We start from the raw sequence: 17839 nt of genomic DNA, 5'->3' as shown, positions 1-17839 counted from the left end.
CATACGGGTTCTGATCTGGTATCAGCGCTTATGGGATCAAAACAGCAAATTAGCCACACCCTCTCTAACACAAAATGGGCGTTTGTGGGATTTGATGGACGCGCTAAATGTCCAATGAGAGAGCAGAGCTGCCCTAGCAACTCCACACAGGAACCAATCAAGGAAAATCTAAGGATAAACTCACATTTTTTTCTGTTTAGGGAGGCTGATAGAAGAGAGGGATCGTGGCAGAGAGCTCAATGGACCAGGTTTGCTCGAAATGTAAAGATGAAAAACATTAGGAGCGTTTTATAAAGATTAACATTTCTTTTATAAGTATAAACAGTCAATTTTAATAAGTTACTTGGCTTATGCTACTATACTGTAAACGTATGAGGGGTCTTTATTTACCTGCTAATGTGACGCAACAGCATCAGTGGATCCACAACCAGAATCTTTGAACAATAGGACAGCTTTAGTGTTGTACTGGGCATGACATTTTAAACAGAAAAGACTAGTGAAGAATATGTAGGTTTGTTTTTAAAACAGCTATATTGTTTAGTTGCACTGGTGGTCTGAGATATTTAACAGAAGTCCATCAAAGGACAGTTACATGATGTACCAGAATGGGTCATTGGGCTGATGTGAAGATGAACCACAGGAGCAGCCCAGCAAAAGCTTATGATTTCCTCCTGAAATTCCTGCTGGTTGGAGACAGTGATGTTGGGAAAGGGGAAATACTGGCAAGTCTACAGGATGGGTCCAGTGAGTCACCCTATGGATACAATATGGGTACGTTTTGATCTCTGTACTGTACAAATGAAACTAAAGTTAGTCGGTCTGCGCATTTCTAAATGAATCTATTATCATGGATTGTAGTTTATTTAACATTTCTATCACATACACATGATGATCAGAAAGTAAGAATACAACTAACAAGCATCATGTGTACATCTACATCACTTATTGTGAACTGTTTCAGTTGTTTTATCACCAGAAATGTTGTCAATCTAGACAATGTAAACAACAAATCTTTATACACTGAAAACAAGGGATCGCCATCTGTATTACATTTATTTTCAATATTTAATTTATTATAACAGTTAGTATGCCACATATATTAAACACCAAGATCACATTTCACATCTAGCCCTGGTTTGTCCAGCTCTTATTTACAGCTCAGCAGTAGTTGTAGTTATTGGTTACTCCCTGTTTTGGAAAAAGTAACTCGTCCCCGGGGACAAAATCAACTGTAGTGAACCCCCCTTTGGGCTTTCACAGCTAAACAACATATTTTTCATGTGTCTTGCCTATAAGGCCAACAACACTCTTTATGTGATACAAACAAGTGGCTTGTATCACATAACTAACAAAGCACAACATCTTTACATGTATGTAATGACTTGCACATCACTTATTAACTCAGTAGCAACCAGCTCTCGATGTGACAGTCCTTTAGATCTCTTAATTCTTAATAGTTTACATATTTTCTCCAGAATGCTGTTTTATTGTTTTTATGCATGCTTGAACAGGACACACTACATGTGCCGTTTTTCATTGTCACTGCATTTGGGCAAAGTCCAAAGTATGATAAGCATTACAACAGCTTAGATTACACCGAAGCGATATAGCAAGTAAATTGACAGCCAACCTGTTCATTTAAGGTCAGAGGCTGACTGAGATCTTGCACAGTTGTGTACTCATTTATCCAAGCAGCTGAGGAAGGAATGCCAGCCACTTTTTGCGGAGGGGCAACAGGTTATAGGAACAAAATCATCCCTAGACCAAGAGCCTTTAAATAGTATTTTAATTGCTTGGACAGGCATATTAATATATTCTTAAAAGAATAGTTCACACACACAAAAAAATTAGCTAAAATTTACTCAGCCTCAGGCCCTCCAAGATGTAGATGAGTTTGTTTCTTCATCAACAAATTTCTTCAACAGCTTTGGAGAAATTTAGCATGACATCACTTGCTCACCAATGGATTCTGTGAAGTGAATGGGTGCCATCAGAATGAGAGTCCAAACAGCTAATAAAACAACATCGCAATAATCCACAACACAACTTTAGTAAATCAATTAGTGTCTTGTAAATAGGGATGTAGACTTTTTTAACAAAATTAGAATGAAAAGGTGTTATTATTGCTTGGACAAAACGCTGCATATTTCTTTGTGAAAGTGAAATATGTCAAATATGTCAAAAACTAAATTGAAATTTTAAAACAAACCACAAATCAATAAATAAATAAGACAATAAACAAACTAAGGCTTTGCCTGTGCTCTTTCCATTCAAAATTAGAGGCAACTACTGCATTTGAATCACAATCCAAAGATGCTGAATACATGCAGCATGAGCAGTTTTTTTTTTCTAAATTAGATTGTATAATTTGACATTTTAAACAAAAACAGAATGCTCTGACTTTAGTTTTGTGAAACTATACTACATGAAACATCTGCACGAAACAAATACAGCAGACGAGCTGAATGAGATGCAAATTCGCTCTCTGACAGCAGGTGGCACTTATGAAACAGCAGTAATACAACGTTTCCTTGGTTACCACTGAAAACAAAGCAGCGCTGCTCTTATGAATGCTAAACTTTAATAAAAACAGTCAGTTCCCCTCAGAGATACATTCATATAAACTCCCACCCCGAAATGTATCGCGCTTCGTTTAACATCTCAAACGATTTGAATCGTCACATATTTGTATTGATGTTCAACCAGTTCAGAGTGCATCATTACATCCCTGCTTGTGATGCAAAAAAAAGTGTTTTTTATAAACAAATCCAAAAAAAAAAAAACCGGTTCAGAAAAACGGGTCACAGGTTCTTTTACGCACTAGCGTAATGATGTCATTCGCAATGACGTATTTATGTCAAGTCTATCGTCCCGGGCCAGGATGAGAATACACAACACATTCAAATATATAAAGTCAGTAATCATAACTTCAGTCAGTTAAAACATCATCATCATGATCTGATACGTTTTACAGTTAATTTGTGCAAATAAAGCACCCAAATACAGGTACAGGCAGTGATGTGCAAACAAGGATGTTCTGTTCAGATGGTGCTGTGTCACAGTCAGTCATAGTAGGCAGTCATGTACTGTTCAGTAGACACACAAAGTCCTTTAAGACATACAGATACATTAATCTAAAAAAAAACACCCCAAGCAAACACACACTGATTCAAATTGTCTGCTTTAGTCATTAGTAGAGACTTTTAGACCTGAACTGAAGCATGCCAGAAAAGGTAAAGAGTTGTGAGAAAATACAATGCGCGTCAGATCCGCATCATGTTCAGCAGCGGCAGCTCTTAAAGCAGCCAAAATAACCTAATAACCCAGCTGCTGTGATGTCTGTTAATCAAAGAACAAAAGAAAAAAGAGGAAATCAATAACTTGTAGCTTTAAGGATTCATCTATTTAATTTCGAATTTAGTGTTTGATAACTTTAATTTCTGTATATTTCCTACTTGCTGAAGGGCACAGATAAATATGACATTTATTGTTGGGTTTATGTGAAGATTGTTTTAAGTTGACTTAAATGATAAGTTTTTATTTTTTAAAGTCTAATAAATGTTAAAATTGATAGCTCTCAATTATACTGTAATGTTGAATGGCTATAGTCAATGGTTAAATATTAGGTACAAAAAATCCTAGAGACATCAGTAGTGTTGGTATGAGTGATAATCACCTTCAGTCATAAAAAAAGATGTCATTAAACAAATATTAAACATTTACTGTCTTTAGGCCTATGAAGTGTCTACATTAATTTGAAAATTGAATGTGAGTTTTTTGCAATATAAAACTATAATTAAAAACTCAAATGTTAGATGGGATTCATCGCAATTAATTTCAGAAAAAATGTGCCATTAATTAGTTACTTTTTTAATCAATTGACAGTACTAAAAAAAAAAAAAACATAAAACATGTTTCTTTTGCTCCATCAGTTTCAAAAACTAATGCAGCCAAGCCAATACATCCTCATACAATGATAGGACCGTAATTAAGTCATATTTCCACATATTTCCTGTTTTAAATCTTCTTTTTTGGGTTAACTATTCCTTTAAAGTCAACATGAATTGCCATTCTCAACCCACTTTAGTAATATGACATATTTCTGAGCAAGACGGGACTTTAGTAGATTGTGAAAAGTGTGTTTTCCAAACCAGAATGAATAGCCTGCTGTTAACAAAGAAGGAAAGCTGTTTCAGAGTAAGAGAACATTATTGCATTTTGATTAATCATTATGACAGCAAACTTCTTTTTGGAAAAAGGTGCATTGATTAATAATTCACAGTAAGATCAGGGATGTGCGTTAACAAAGCAAATAGGGTCAATTTTGTTTTCATGTTAACTTTAAACTAGTTGATCTTTTCTAGTGCAACAGTGATGAAAATGTAATATCCCACTGCAGGCTTGTGAAAGTGACTTCATACTACATTCATTTACAAACTCTATAGAAAAAATATAGCCCCCGTAGGGCCAGTAAACAGCTCTGCCAGGATGCTAATACTTGGAAAACAGTTTCTAAAACATTGGGTATGCAAGCAATTAATAGACCAGTGCTGGAGCTTTTTGCTGTGTAGGTTGCTTACAAGATTCAGAACATTTTCTACATCCTATTCTGTCATATTTTATAATTTGTGTATTTATTTTGTATCGTAACCTTGGGAGCAACTCACAAAAATCCTTATAAGTGCATACTGTATGTACATGGTCGATAAACTCCATTATGATTAGACAGGGAGAGCTCTTGCCTAACAACCTTGCTAGCAGAAGTCTGTTGGAATTTCTGTTTATAGAGATTATTACAACTGGCCAAAGCTCTTACGTAACTGCTCTCCAACTGCTGAGCGAAATGTGGCCGAGCCGAGGGGAATGAGGATGCAGCCAGGTTTTGCTGGCGATAAAGGAGTGGAGTACATTTAAAGCCACTTGTTTGTTTGAACGATGAAAAGGGTGCATTGACTGTTGGTTTTAAAGGAACAGTGACAGTTGAAGCCTTGCAGCTGTTCTTCTCCAAGACAGAAATCAGTTCTGTGCCACTGAAACATTTATCCCACTGTCTTATAAATAACATACAGGCTGATGTGTTGCTCAATGTGTTTTAGGTTATGTAACGCCTGTGGAGATTAATCAGGGTAGATGGCATATTGAATTTTGCACAAATTAAAACAAGGCTGTGAATGGTAGAAGAACAGTCTGTTCTCTGTGTTGTATTGTCTTAGATCACATCTAATTGTATTGTCTTAGATCACATGTAAGACGATACAACACATCAAAAAAAGCAAATATTTACTGATTAGGGATGTACTATTTATCGGCACCATATTGGTCATTGGCCAGTATTAGAGTTTTTTGTAATTTGTTGGTATCAGTCAATATTGTGGTAATGAATGTTGTTGTTTTTTGCATGCTCATTTTCTGTATTCTTTTTTTTTTTTTCATTTAGATCATCTTTGCTATTATCTAACACACTCTTAAGTTAATATTTAAAAACACTAATTTTTAACACTATTAAATATAATCTTGAGAATCTAAAAGGAAATCTTACAAGGAATATTGATTTTTCATACTGTATATCATGCTGTTATGCCTAAATTCACCTATAGCATTTAAAGTGACTTGATTTTAGTTTAGTATTTTATTTTTAAAAGGATAGTCCACCCAAATAGTCCACCCAAGTTACTAAATGGTTTTGGTTCCCATTGACTTCCATTGTATGGACAAAAAATACAACGGAAGTCAATGGGAACCAAAAATGTATAGTTATCAACATTCTTCAAAATATCTATCTTGTGTTCAGAAGATGAAAGAACTGCATACAGTTTTGGAACAACATTAGGGTGAGTTAATGATGACAGAAATTTCATTTCTGGGAGGACTGTCCCTTTAATTTCTAAAAATTAATATAGAATTTCAGTATCAGCCAATTTTGGTACTGATACAACTCCAGTCTTTACTTCATGTGGGTCTACATTATTTAAAAAAATGTTTAAATGTACTTTTTATTTGCTTATTTTTATTTATTTTTTAATGAGGGAGAAATTACTTTAACTATGGTGTCTACCCTGGCTAAGGTCTATGTGAGTTTAATTATGCTGGTTTAAAATCCGGCTGATCTGTTTGATGTTTTTTGAGGTCAACCACAATGTCTCCACAGGCCACAAAGCAGCTTGCAGTATTTTTGGTTTGTGTATAACTTCGTGACTTGAAGTTGCATGGGGATGGATCAGTAAGTGTTAGCAACTGTTTCCTCCCTCAGCTCTAGATTTTGAACACCATTATCCACGGAGGCTTCATCCTCATCCACTTACTCCCGTTGATCCAGCGTATGTGTAATCCCGTCAGAAAAGGTCTATGGCTCTCTGTTGGTTGCTGTGAGGGAGGTGAGGAGAGGTGCAGAGCAGGGTAATTGTGCGGGGAGACAGAAAGAGTTAGTGTCAAAAAATCTGTCAGGATGAATCAGAGCTTGCCCACACAAACAGGAAGACTGCATCCTACAGGCAGACATTTTTATAAAGAAAAAAATACTAGAGAGCTGATTATATACAATATTTGTCTAAATGTGATGCTTCACATTGAATTAAATAATTCACAATAAGTCTTTTATCAAAAGCTTGATAAAATATTTATTTTGTGGTGGAAAATATGATGTAAGCGCTGGTCATGTTTATTTGATAAAATATATTTTTGTACTGAAGTAAGAGTCATCTAATTAACTTAAGTATTTATTGTTCAACCAAGCCATATTAAAGAAATTAATACTTTTATTCTGCAGTGACAAATTAATTTTATCAGAAGTGACAGTAAAGAATTTTGCATTGTTACAAAACAAATTTTATTTAAAATAAATGCTGTTCTTTTGAACTTTCTATTCATCAAAGAATTGTGGGGGGAAAAAAAGTATTATTGTATCCACAAAAATATTAACCAGCACAACTGTGGTGCAGCAAAACAATATTTATTATAATGATAATTGAATGTTTCGCATCCAAATCAACATAGAATAATTTCAGTACTGGAAATTCAGCTTTGCTGGAATAAATTCATTTTAAAATATATTAAAATAGAAAACGGTTATTTTAAATTGTAATAATATTTCACAATATTACTGTTTTTACTTTATATTTGCTCAAATAAATCCAACCTTGTTGAGTATAAAACATAAAAAAAAAATCTTACCGACCCCAAACATTTGAATTTCCTAATTAAAACCTATTTAACAGATATTATTTGAAGCACAATAATAGCCTGTTGCATCACACAAATATAGATTTTTTTGCATTTATCATGTTTTATAGATGTATTATCTGAGACCCAAACAGAACTAATGCATTATTTTTTCACTGAGGACTGGACTTAGTACCTGATACTTCATTTTTAATGTGCAGAACATGACGGTTAAACCTCACCATTAGCGCATACCTTTGGATATGCTGTAACTCTCTAAGTGACCTCACAGTTCACAGGGTGACTTGGGATTGTGATTGGTTCATTTGATTCCATTCTTTAGTGACATTGATGATGTTTTCAAATCCTCTTTCTGTGACTTTAATGGAATCTCCCAGTTGTTCCATGTATATTTCATTCTCATCGCAGTGGAATGTGTGATGGCTCTGAAATTCCCTAGGATAAAGAGCGTTCAGAATACCAGTGTGTATGTGTGTGGAACCTGGAACCCCCACGGAGGTGACACTAAAGCTTTCCAATCTCAGCCCAGGCATCCTCCTCGAGTGTCATGTTCATACCAGCAGACGTCACTTAATCGTAGTTGCTGTCACCCAAATGCATGATCAAAAGTGGGACATTGTAAATAAAATATTATTAAGAGTAAAAGAATGTAGTCTTTATTTGAACATCATATGCAGTACTTTCCCTGGAACATTTTTCAGGGGTTCAATGAACGAACTAAATTTTGCCCTTCAGACAATTAAAGGGTTAGTTCACCCAAAAATGAAAATTAGCCCATAAATTCATCATCCTAGGTGTATATGACTTTCTTTCAGACAAATCCAATCGGAGTTGTATTAAAAATTGTCTTTGATCTTTCAAGCTGTTTAATACCACTCAGCGGGTGTTGCATGCATCAGTCCAAAAGAAGTTAAATAAAAAGTGCCCATCCATAAAAAAAAGTGTCTCACACGGCTCCGGGGGGTGAACAAAGGCCTTCTGTAGCGAATCGATGCGTTTTTGTAAGAAAAATGTCCATATTCAAAACGTAATAATCACTTTAATGTAGCTTGCGCTCACTGTTGTACACGGAAGCAGTTTCAGGCAGATGACGTATGGAGGTCGGCTTTGCGCATGCGCCACTCAAGATCAAAGACAATTTTTTATATAACTCCCGACTGGATTCGTCTGAAAGAAGAAAATCATATACACCTAGGATGACTTGAGGGTGAGTAATTTATTGGCTAATTTTCATTTTTGGGTGAACTAACCCTTTAAATAGCCATATGTAGGGACCAGAATATCATTTAGACTTGGAAGTGGAATCTTTTGATTCAGACTACTAACCAACTGCCTAGAACCCCCTACCACATAATAATAACATGCTAAAAACCAACCAGAAGATATTAGTAATTGCATAGTAACACCCTGGCAACCAGTCACATAGTACAATTTTTAAATGTGTTTGGAAAAAATCTCTTATGCTGACCAAGGCGGTATTTATTTAATCATAAAAACAGTAATAATGTGAAATACTATTGCAGTTTAAAATACCTTTTTTTCTATTGTAATATATTTTAAAATCAAATTTATTCTTGTGGTAGCAAAGCTGAATTTTCATTAGCCATAACTGCAGACTTCAGTGTCACATAATCTTTCAGAAACCATTCTAATTTGCTAATTTTGTGCTCAAGTAACATTTCTGAGTATAATCAATATTGAAAACAGTTGTGCTGTTTAATGTTTTTGTGGAAACCTTGATAAATATTATCATCAAGATTATTTGAGGAAAATTAACATCAAAAGAGCAGTATTTATTTGAAATATAAATCAATGTAACATTATAAATGACTTTACTGTTACACGTAAAGACATTGTTGATCAATTGAATGCATACTTGCTCATTAAATTTCTTACTAAAGCAAAAATCTTACTGACCCCAAACATTTGACTGTTTAAGGTGAAATGTGTATTTATTTATTTTTTAGCTTATAGTATAGTTTAATGTACATATAGTTTAATGTTTGCTGTGTTATGTGAACATTCTAACCTGCCTTATTGGCTCAACCAATAGTGTGAATTTGGAGAGGTACTGTCTATTTTTTTTTAACAAATGGCAGACAGGAATCCCGTTTGAAAACAGTCATTACTTTTGCAGTTGCACTTGGTGATGCTAGTACTGCAGAAATTAGACACTTCACCTTTAATAATTTTGCTATTCTTCTTCACTTGTAGGAATTGACTACAAGACAACTACCATACTGCTCGATGGACGCAGAGTCAAGCTCCAGCTTTGGTGAGTAGCTTTACATCACAGTTACTTTTCCTTTTGAACTGGAAACCCATGACTGCAGCACCTGACAGAACCTAGAAATACATGTTGAACTTTAAAGTTTCAACTTGATTTCCTCCTATTATCTTCTTGAACTCAAACCGAGCATGAAGAGAGATTAAAGATCACCCCCTCCATTCCATCATGCCTGTGTACACTCAATAAGATCCCGTTGGTTTCCAAAATATGAAGTGAACATGCCAAACATCTGGCTATGTTAATTACAGTGCTCCTCAACAAACTCTTCCGATGAAAAATTCAGCCAGGTCAATCCCACTAGCCATGCCTAGAACTTGTTTATAAATTCTGCTGCATTTTAAGAGAACTGAGCTTGTTGTAAGAATCTGGAATCAATTATTGATAATCTGGCCTTGACAGATGAAGCATTTTAGAGCAGAGTGTTTGTGATACTCCAGCCCTTCCCGCTGCAACATGACTGGCACATCTTGGTGCTGCGCTCAGCTCTGGATGGTGAATGATTCATTTCACTGCTCCTACTCAAAGTCTGCTGCCCTGGCACCAACCACAGAGAGCTCCACATGCCACCAGGCAGAGGCAAAGACAATAGCTACAGATGTATTGAAGAACAGAAGTAAGATGAATGTGTTCTTTGTCATGCGGGCCCTCTGTGTTGTGTTGTTTTTTGCAGGGACACCTCAGGACAAGGCAGATTCTGCACCATATTCCGCTCATATTCCAGAGGAGCACAGGTATAACGGCAATTAATTATAAAAACACTTTGGGAAAATACAATGAGTAGCTATTTATAATAAAAGCTATTATAATTATAATTAATATATTCATATAAGAATATTTACAATTATTTATTTGAATTCATTTAAATAAGTTTAAAGTTATTTGTAATTATTTTATTCATGAATGTAAATATAATAAATGTAAAATATTTTTACATGATTTATCAGTCACCATTTGTGAGTTTGTGAATAGCTGTCTTAGATGTAGATAATTTAAGTTATATGTAAAAATATTGTTCATTATTTTATTTATAATTATAGTTATTCATTTAAAAATAATTAATTTAAATTATATTTAAAAATATTTATTTTTCATTATTTTCTTTATAATTGCTATTATATTTTGTTATGATTTTCATCAGACATCATTTGTGTGGTTGTGTGTAAGCCCATTGTATATCATATGCAAAGAGACTTTAGGAAATGGCTTTTAAATATCTCTGAAATCCCGGTGTTCCTAGACAGTTGTTAACACTCCACCCAATGACCAGCAGTTCCTGTTGAAAGTGTGGTATGCTATAAATCGGAGTGGACTGGTATTGTTGACATGACATTTCCTGGCTCTGGCAAACACAGATATCCTAATAACAGAAACTCTTGGAGCAAAGACACAGTCTTTATTGACATTACATCGTAAACGTCTCTGCCAACAATTTTAGTCACATACTGCATGAGATGTTAAATAACACCACGTCCAGTACCACCCTGACTTTGAAAAACGTTGATCATCTAATTCGATCTCAAAAGCTTATGGTCTCATTTTTTTTCTTTCATTTTGAATTGAAAGTGCATTTAAGTTTAATTTAAGTTTTAATTTTGTTTCTCAGGGTGTTATCCTTGTATATGACATCACAAACCGGTGGTCTTTTGATGGCATCGACAGATGGATTAAAGAGATTGATGAGGTAAAATCAGCTCAAAACTACTGTAGTTACAGTATTCGGCATGTTAAATATGCAGTGCATTATGATTAAGGGTATAAAAAGACATGAGGTCATACTAGTGGCTTTTAAATTACATTGAATAAAACATAAGCTAGTCGTCTTGAGAAAGTGCTAAAATAGATGTGCATCTCTGTATTTTAGGAAATGTGCATGTTATGCAACTCAGTAACAACAATTATGTTTATAATCATTGCAATCATACATGATAGTGACAGAGGCTCTGTAACTAATCTGTGTAGCTTGCAGGGGGCTGATGATGCGCACAGCATTTTCTTTCAAAATTGCTTTATTATTAAAGTGATTGTCTTGACATAATAATATAAAACAAATCAGCAAAGCACTTATGTCCTGAAGAGTGCTGAAGTCCTGAAGGGTTTTGGTTGTTGTTGTTTTTACCCAGCATGCACCAGGTGTTCCCAAGATTCTGGTGGGAAACAGGCTTCACCTGGCCTATAAGCGTCAGGTGACCACCGAGCACGCCCAGGCTTTCGCAGAGCGACTGGGCGTCACATTCTTTGAGGTCAGCCCTCTCTGTAACTTCAACATTACTGAGTCCTTCACTGAGCTGGCCCGAATTGTGCTCATGAGGCATGGTATGGAGCGACTTTGGAGACCCAATAAAGGTAACAAGCTTCTATGGTCAGGCTTCATATAAAAAATAAAAAGAAATAATTTATTTATAATAGGGCTATGTCTTTTACATTCAGACATGTATGATATGGACATTATCTAACTGGGACTCAGAGGTTCACTTTTATAGCGATGTGATATTTAAAAAATATAATAACACAAAACAATATGGAAAGTGGAATGATATTTTGTAATTATCATATGTATTTGATTGATTGTTTCTTGTAAATTTCAGAAAAAATTTCAGTTACTTTACAAAACACTTATTTTCTTTTACAAGAAATATATATTTAGTAAGAATATTTTATGTCTTTTGTATAAGGACTTGTTTTGGGGAGTTACTAGAGGTGAATAGGTTAAAAAATATATATTCTTATGAAATACAGTATATTCCTATTAAATTATAATATTTCTTTTTATTATTCTCATTTTTACTGTATCTTTTTACATTACAAGTTACATCAAAACATGTTAATATAAAAAATTAAACACTAAGATATACTATAAGATTGAGAACAACATTTTTTTTGCCCATGTTTACACATATTGTATAATCTGAATGCAAAAGTCATTTAAACAAATAATTCTCTATTAAAATATCCTATTTAACATAATTGAGAAACTAAGTGCAGGAATTTATATGTTTAGTGGAAGTGTGAAAAACAAATTAATATGCGTATATGTCCTTACAGAAACACATATTTTTTTTAATTTTTGAATAATATGTTAAAGAATAAATTTGTAAATTAATTGTTGATGACAGACATAATATAATATAATATAAAATAATATAATTATATTATATTATATTATATTTTTAATGCCAAACAATATCATTCTGTGAAAATATATTTTATTTTATATTTTATGTATTTTTATTTTAAGAATTATTACAGTGAAAATATCGCTTTTCAGTTACATAAATGTAAATCAAATGAAAAGACCGCTAAACCTCTACAATCATCAGTAGTTCACAACAATACCATTGCTGTCTTGTTTCACTACACTTCCATCAACATCTCCCTATGACTCATTATGTTGTTGAGGTTGGAAATGTTCTCTCCGGGAATTTAAAAAAAACTTCACCATAAATGCTTTTGACATTAAATGATGTATTAAGGAACGCTGTAATAGAATAACGCAGACCTTTTAGTGGAGCCTTTTCTGAGAATGACCACATAAGCAACAGCAATACAAGTTTTTTTCCTCAGACCAATGCTGCAATTATGTATAGTCCAAAGGAACGCTTTAGAAACCTGAAGTATGCAAAGCTTTGAGACTTTATACTGCTCTCAGCGGAGACACCCAGTGTTCAAATATCAATGTAACAGCCAGCCGCCCACACAGCACATTTCAGCTATTAATAATCATAGTTTTGGTTTATGTTAGAAGAATGCTTTTAGGAACAAGGTCAAGCGATACGAAAACATTTACTTAGCTTAGGTTAAGGCGTTTGAATAAAACATTATATGTTTATTTTGACTTGAGATTATTTAAAGGCCAAGTAATAGGATAAAATAACTTTCCATTGAAGTTTCCATTGAATGACTTCATCCTTTAAAGACAAACATTGCTGACAGACTATTATAAACCATATAATGACAGATTTGAATTTGTAGAAATAATATCTAACATTTTTCCATGCCTGTGAACTGAGGATGTTTTTATGGTCTCTAATATGTTGCATTTAACCTGATCCTGTTCTTTTCTTTTGTCCAGTGTTGAGTCTGCAGGACCTGTGCTGTCGTTCTATCGTTTCCTGCACTCCAGTGCACCTTGTGGACAAACTTCCCCTTCCTGTTGCCTTAAAGAGCCATCTGAAGTCCTTCTCCATGGCCAATGGTCTCAACGCCAGGATGATGCATGGCCGTTCCTACTCGGTCATAGCTAGTAGTGCTAAAAAAAGGAACGGAACCAAAAAATCCAAAATCATCTACCCGCCACTGAGTCTATCCCAGAACTGCACACGGACGAGCTGCAAGATTTCATAGATCAATGCAGTTGCTGTACTTACAATACATACTCACAATGCAATTTAAACAAAGAGCTAGTGTTCAAAACCACCACGGTCTTACAATAAATAAGAACAAGCGAGACAACTGTGGCCTGTGAGGGCTTTGATATATTAAGTGTTTGACCAAACTTGATCAACATGTTATTTAAAATATCCTCCTGGCCATATCCAATTGTGATCGCTGGATAGATGTAAGAGAGAGGATCTGTTTCTAAGTGTTGCCAAGCCTTTATAATGCTCTGCATTGTTTAAATATGTACAAGTTCTTTGTCTTGTAAATGTATTGATGGTACTCCATTTTCCTGTGGCGGACTCTTTTTGCTACTGAACTTGGACCAAGCCAGCAGGAGAAACAGACAGCTTTCCTGTTTTGTGATCACTTTCGAAACGGACTTTACTGACAAGTAATACCAGCTTAATTTCCTTTAATACTTTTATTCAGACACTTTTCAGGGGCTAAGAGAGTCAAGGTTGAGACACGCAGCTCTTTGTATTGTGTATATAATTTGTTTTGTTTGATACTATATTATAAAATTCTTAATTATTGTGATACACTTGATCTGTGACCAATATTGTTATTAAACAATACGTTTATATGGGAAACACACCAAAGACGTGGAAGATTAAAATGTGGCTTCATTTGTCACATTGAAAACAACGCTAATATTTCAGATTCATTTACACTGCAAGCAAACAGAAATTTCTAACATGCTATCATATCAGGTTTTAAATAAAGATCAGTGAAAAATCAAGAGGTCATGTTGTCTTTTATTAACTATATGTTCACTAGAGGGCAGTGTTTTCTTGTAGATGGTCTTGAAATTTCTACCTAGCATAGTAGCCTACTGTAACTGATTTTAGAGTTGTGGTAGAGAAAGGAGGGTTTGGTGAAAATAAATTAAATTATTATTCCAAAAGGAAGCCTTGAATTACTGAGGCTAGAGTTTAAATAAATAATGTCTGTGACATTACTGTCGATTACCACACAAAAATTTGACCACCCTGTTGAAAAAAACAGCATATGCTGGTTAGGTATGTTTTGACGCTGGGATGCTAGTTTAAGCTGGTCCTTTGCTGGCTTAAACTGGTCCTTTGCTGGTTTATGCTGGTCCCAGTTTAAGCCAGCAAAGGACCAGCATAAGCCAGCAAAGGACCAGCATAAACCAGCAAAGGACCAGCTTAAACCAGCAAAGGACCAGTTTAAGCCAGCAAAGGACCAGCATAAGCCAGCAAAGGACCAGCATAAACCAGCAAAGGACCAGCTTAAACCAGCATCCCAGCGTCAAAACATACCTAACCAGCATATGCTGGTTTTTTCAACAGGGCAGTCCTTCAGCTCACCAGACTGTTACCGAAAGCTTAAAAGTACTGAGAAGATATATATATATATAATTACATTGTTACTTTTGTTTGATTTTGACAGCTCTTTGGAGTATTATTTTATTGGGACAAAATATATTTTACCCAGCATTTCATCTATCACTGTAACAAATCAAATCCAAAATATAAATGCATCTATATTTTTGGATCAAAGGAATGCCAATTCTCCCTAATTCTAAAAGTTTTGAAAAACACATACTGAAGGTTTGATCCCGATCAAAGCCAAGAAGTGATCTGATTTCAGAATCCTTCCCCCACTTCTTTTGAACAAATGATGTTCTTCTTTTGAAGCCAAACGCACTTAGTATTTTTGTTTATGTTAAGTCTGCCAACATCAGATAAAAACTAGAAAAAGATGACATCAATTTAAAAAAAAAATGTGTAAATAAATACATAAAACAACTCACAAATTTAAACATTTAAATGTTCCATATAGAACGTTAAGTTATATTCATGTGAGTGTGCATAATTTTAAACATTTTTAATTCCATTTTTTAATGGTACAGAATTATCTTGTCTTAAAATCTAGTATGTCAAATTACTATGTAGGAAAGAATATTTCAAATTTAGTCTTGGGTTCAGATTATGACTTAATTTCCAAAGAATGCAACTGAGCATTTACTTTAAAATCAGAAAAGAATCTGTATAATCATATCTGTATAATTTATATTATATGATGTGCAATAAAAAGCATAGAACATAGAGAGATTGAACAGCGCATAAATCCATAATTATTAAACAACCTGCAGAGGGCATACTTCACACATTTATGCGCTTAGAACAATATAAGAACTGCTTTGGATCCTGTATGCAACCTGCCGTTGGCACCTCAGCAATATTCCGCTATTTCATAAAAAATGTAGGTGGTCTGTCCAGTTCCAGTTTTGCCTTCTGGTTGTTTACATTCAGTGTTGCCTATCTGAGATCAATTTAAAATATGTATTGGCCATCTTCACATAGATGCAGTGTAATATTCTTCAATTTTTCTTATCCATTTGTCAAAATGTTGTCATACGATATGAGATGAAGTATCATGGGAGATGGATATGGTATCTATGGTGACACTGTCTGACCTGCACATGTACATGTAGGGGGAAGTCGTGGCCTAATGGTTAGAGAGTCGGACTCGTAACCCAAGGTTGCGGGTTCTAGTCTCGTACCGGCAGGGATTGTATGTGGGGGGAGTGAATGTGAATGCTCTCTCCCACCTTCAATACCACAACTGAGGTGCCCTTGAGCAAGGCACCGATCCCCCAACTGCTCCCCGGGCGCCGCAGCAAAAAAATGGCTGCCCACTGCTCCGGGTGTGTGTTCATGGTGTGTGTGTGTTCACTGCTGTGTGTGTGCACTTTGGATGGGATAAATGCAGAGCACTAATTCCAAGTATGGGTCACCATACTTGGCCACATGTCATGTCACTTCACTTTATTGGTCATATAACATAATACTGATAAGGACATGCCTTTCTTCAAGGCACAGGGCGAATGACCCTGTCACTGTAAGACAAATGGCTGACCTGTACAGCTAATAGAAGGCCGAGAACAGGCATGTGCACATGCATATGCTCTTATATAGTGACGCATTGGATTAGTGGACCTGTCAGACAGGAGTTATGAGGGGCTTTTTTCTGCATGAACAACCAGAAGTTCCCTCTGGACTGGTCAGTTGGCCTTCAGTTCTGTCCTGCCTCTTAGTAAGAAGCATAAATAGGGTCAGCTTTCAGAAAGGTCGAAAATGCATTAAATTGTATATGGTGAGATGTATGTTGTGGTATAAACATGTTGCAAGGGCACTATAAAGACCCCTCTCACACACATTATGGATGCATTCAGGTGTCTTTAATGCCAGGTATACATTACACAATTTTGGGCCCATTTTTTACTTGCAGACAATTTCTGGAGATCACCTAACAAAAACCTGAGATTTGAGGCAAATTGGTGCTCATTTATGTGAATCATGATCGCATGATGTCAATTATCAAAGACACAATCTGAGAGAAGTGCCGATGAGAGAGCAAGATACCCAATGAGAGAGCAAGATACAAGGCAAGGGCAATTTCAGGGGGAGGAGTCTTACATCACTTCTCGTGAATGTTTTTGGAAATTGTTGTCCTAGTAAAAACAACTTCATGATACCCAAAACAGTTGTGCAGTGTGAAAAGAACAGCAATCGAACAACTTTGAAAATCGTGTAGTGTAGACCAGGCATAACTTTCACCATGAGCATTTCATTTTTGGGACAGTCTGCAAAGTTGACCATAGGCCTGGGTATTGATACAGATTTTCTGATTAAATCTGATTCACAAGTTCTCAATTCAGTTGGATTTTGATGTAATAATTTGTTTCATTTCGGTATATATCAGTTATATTTCTTACATTAAAAAAATTCTCAGTGTATGATGTAAATTATACCGGGTAACCTTTTAACTTAAAGCTGCAGTCCGTAACTTTTTTTGGTTAAAAATGATCCGAAATCAATATTTGAGCAAGTACATAACCAGCCAGTGTTCGAAACTATCGCTTTACTTTAGCCTGATTCACAACGGTCATCTTATGATAATGTTTTCTAATTTGAGTGGTACGGGTAGGTTTTCGCAGGAAATTCGAGCATGCTGCTGCGTTATTAC

General features: G+C 35.1%; 1 protein-coding gene and 1 long non-coding RNA gene across 2 annotated transcripts in view; one reads left to right on the top strand and one right to left on the bottom strand.

The window, feature by feature from the left end:
* Positions 1-209: 209 nt before the first annotated feature.
* Positions 210-17839, bottom strand: part of LOC107684052 (uncharacterized) — a 20237-nt gene continuing 2607 nt past the window's right edge. Inside the window, exons 2-3 of the long non-coding RNA XR_001633809.1 lie at positions 6472-6478; positions 210-434 (exon numbers count right to left, since the gene is read on the bottom strand). This is a non-coding gene — a long non-coding RNA (uncharacterized LOC107684052). The remainder of the gene's footprint in view (positions 435-6471; positions 6479-17839) is intronic.
* LOC107684050 (ras-related protein Rab-40B-like) lies at positions 246-14572 on the top strand. The gene is made up of 7 exons (XM_016480192.1): positions 246-261; positions 542-771; positions 9394-9454; positions 10140-10200; positions 11073-11150; positions 11590-11812; positions 13539-14572. The coding sequence occupies exons 2-7, from the start codon at positions 606-608 to the stop codon at positions 13808-13810; spliced, it is 861 nt and encodes a 286-aa protein (XP_016335678.1). The 5' UTR covers positions 246-261; positions 542-605; the 3' UTR covers positions 13811-14572.

The sequence above is a fragment of the Sinocyclocheilus anshuiensis genome, unplaced genomic scaffold, assembly GCF_001515605.1.
Source record: "Sinocyclocheilus anshuiensis isolate Anshui unplaced genomic scaffold, SAMN03320099.WGS_v1.1 scaffold553, whole genome shotgun sequence".
Taxonomy (NCBI): domain Eukaryota; kingdom Metazoa; phylum Chordata; class Actinopteri; order Cypriniformes; family Cyprinidae; genus Sinocyclocheilus; species Sinocyclocheilus anshuiensis.
This window is presented reverse-complemented; position numbering and strand designations above follow the sequence as displayed.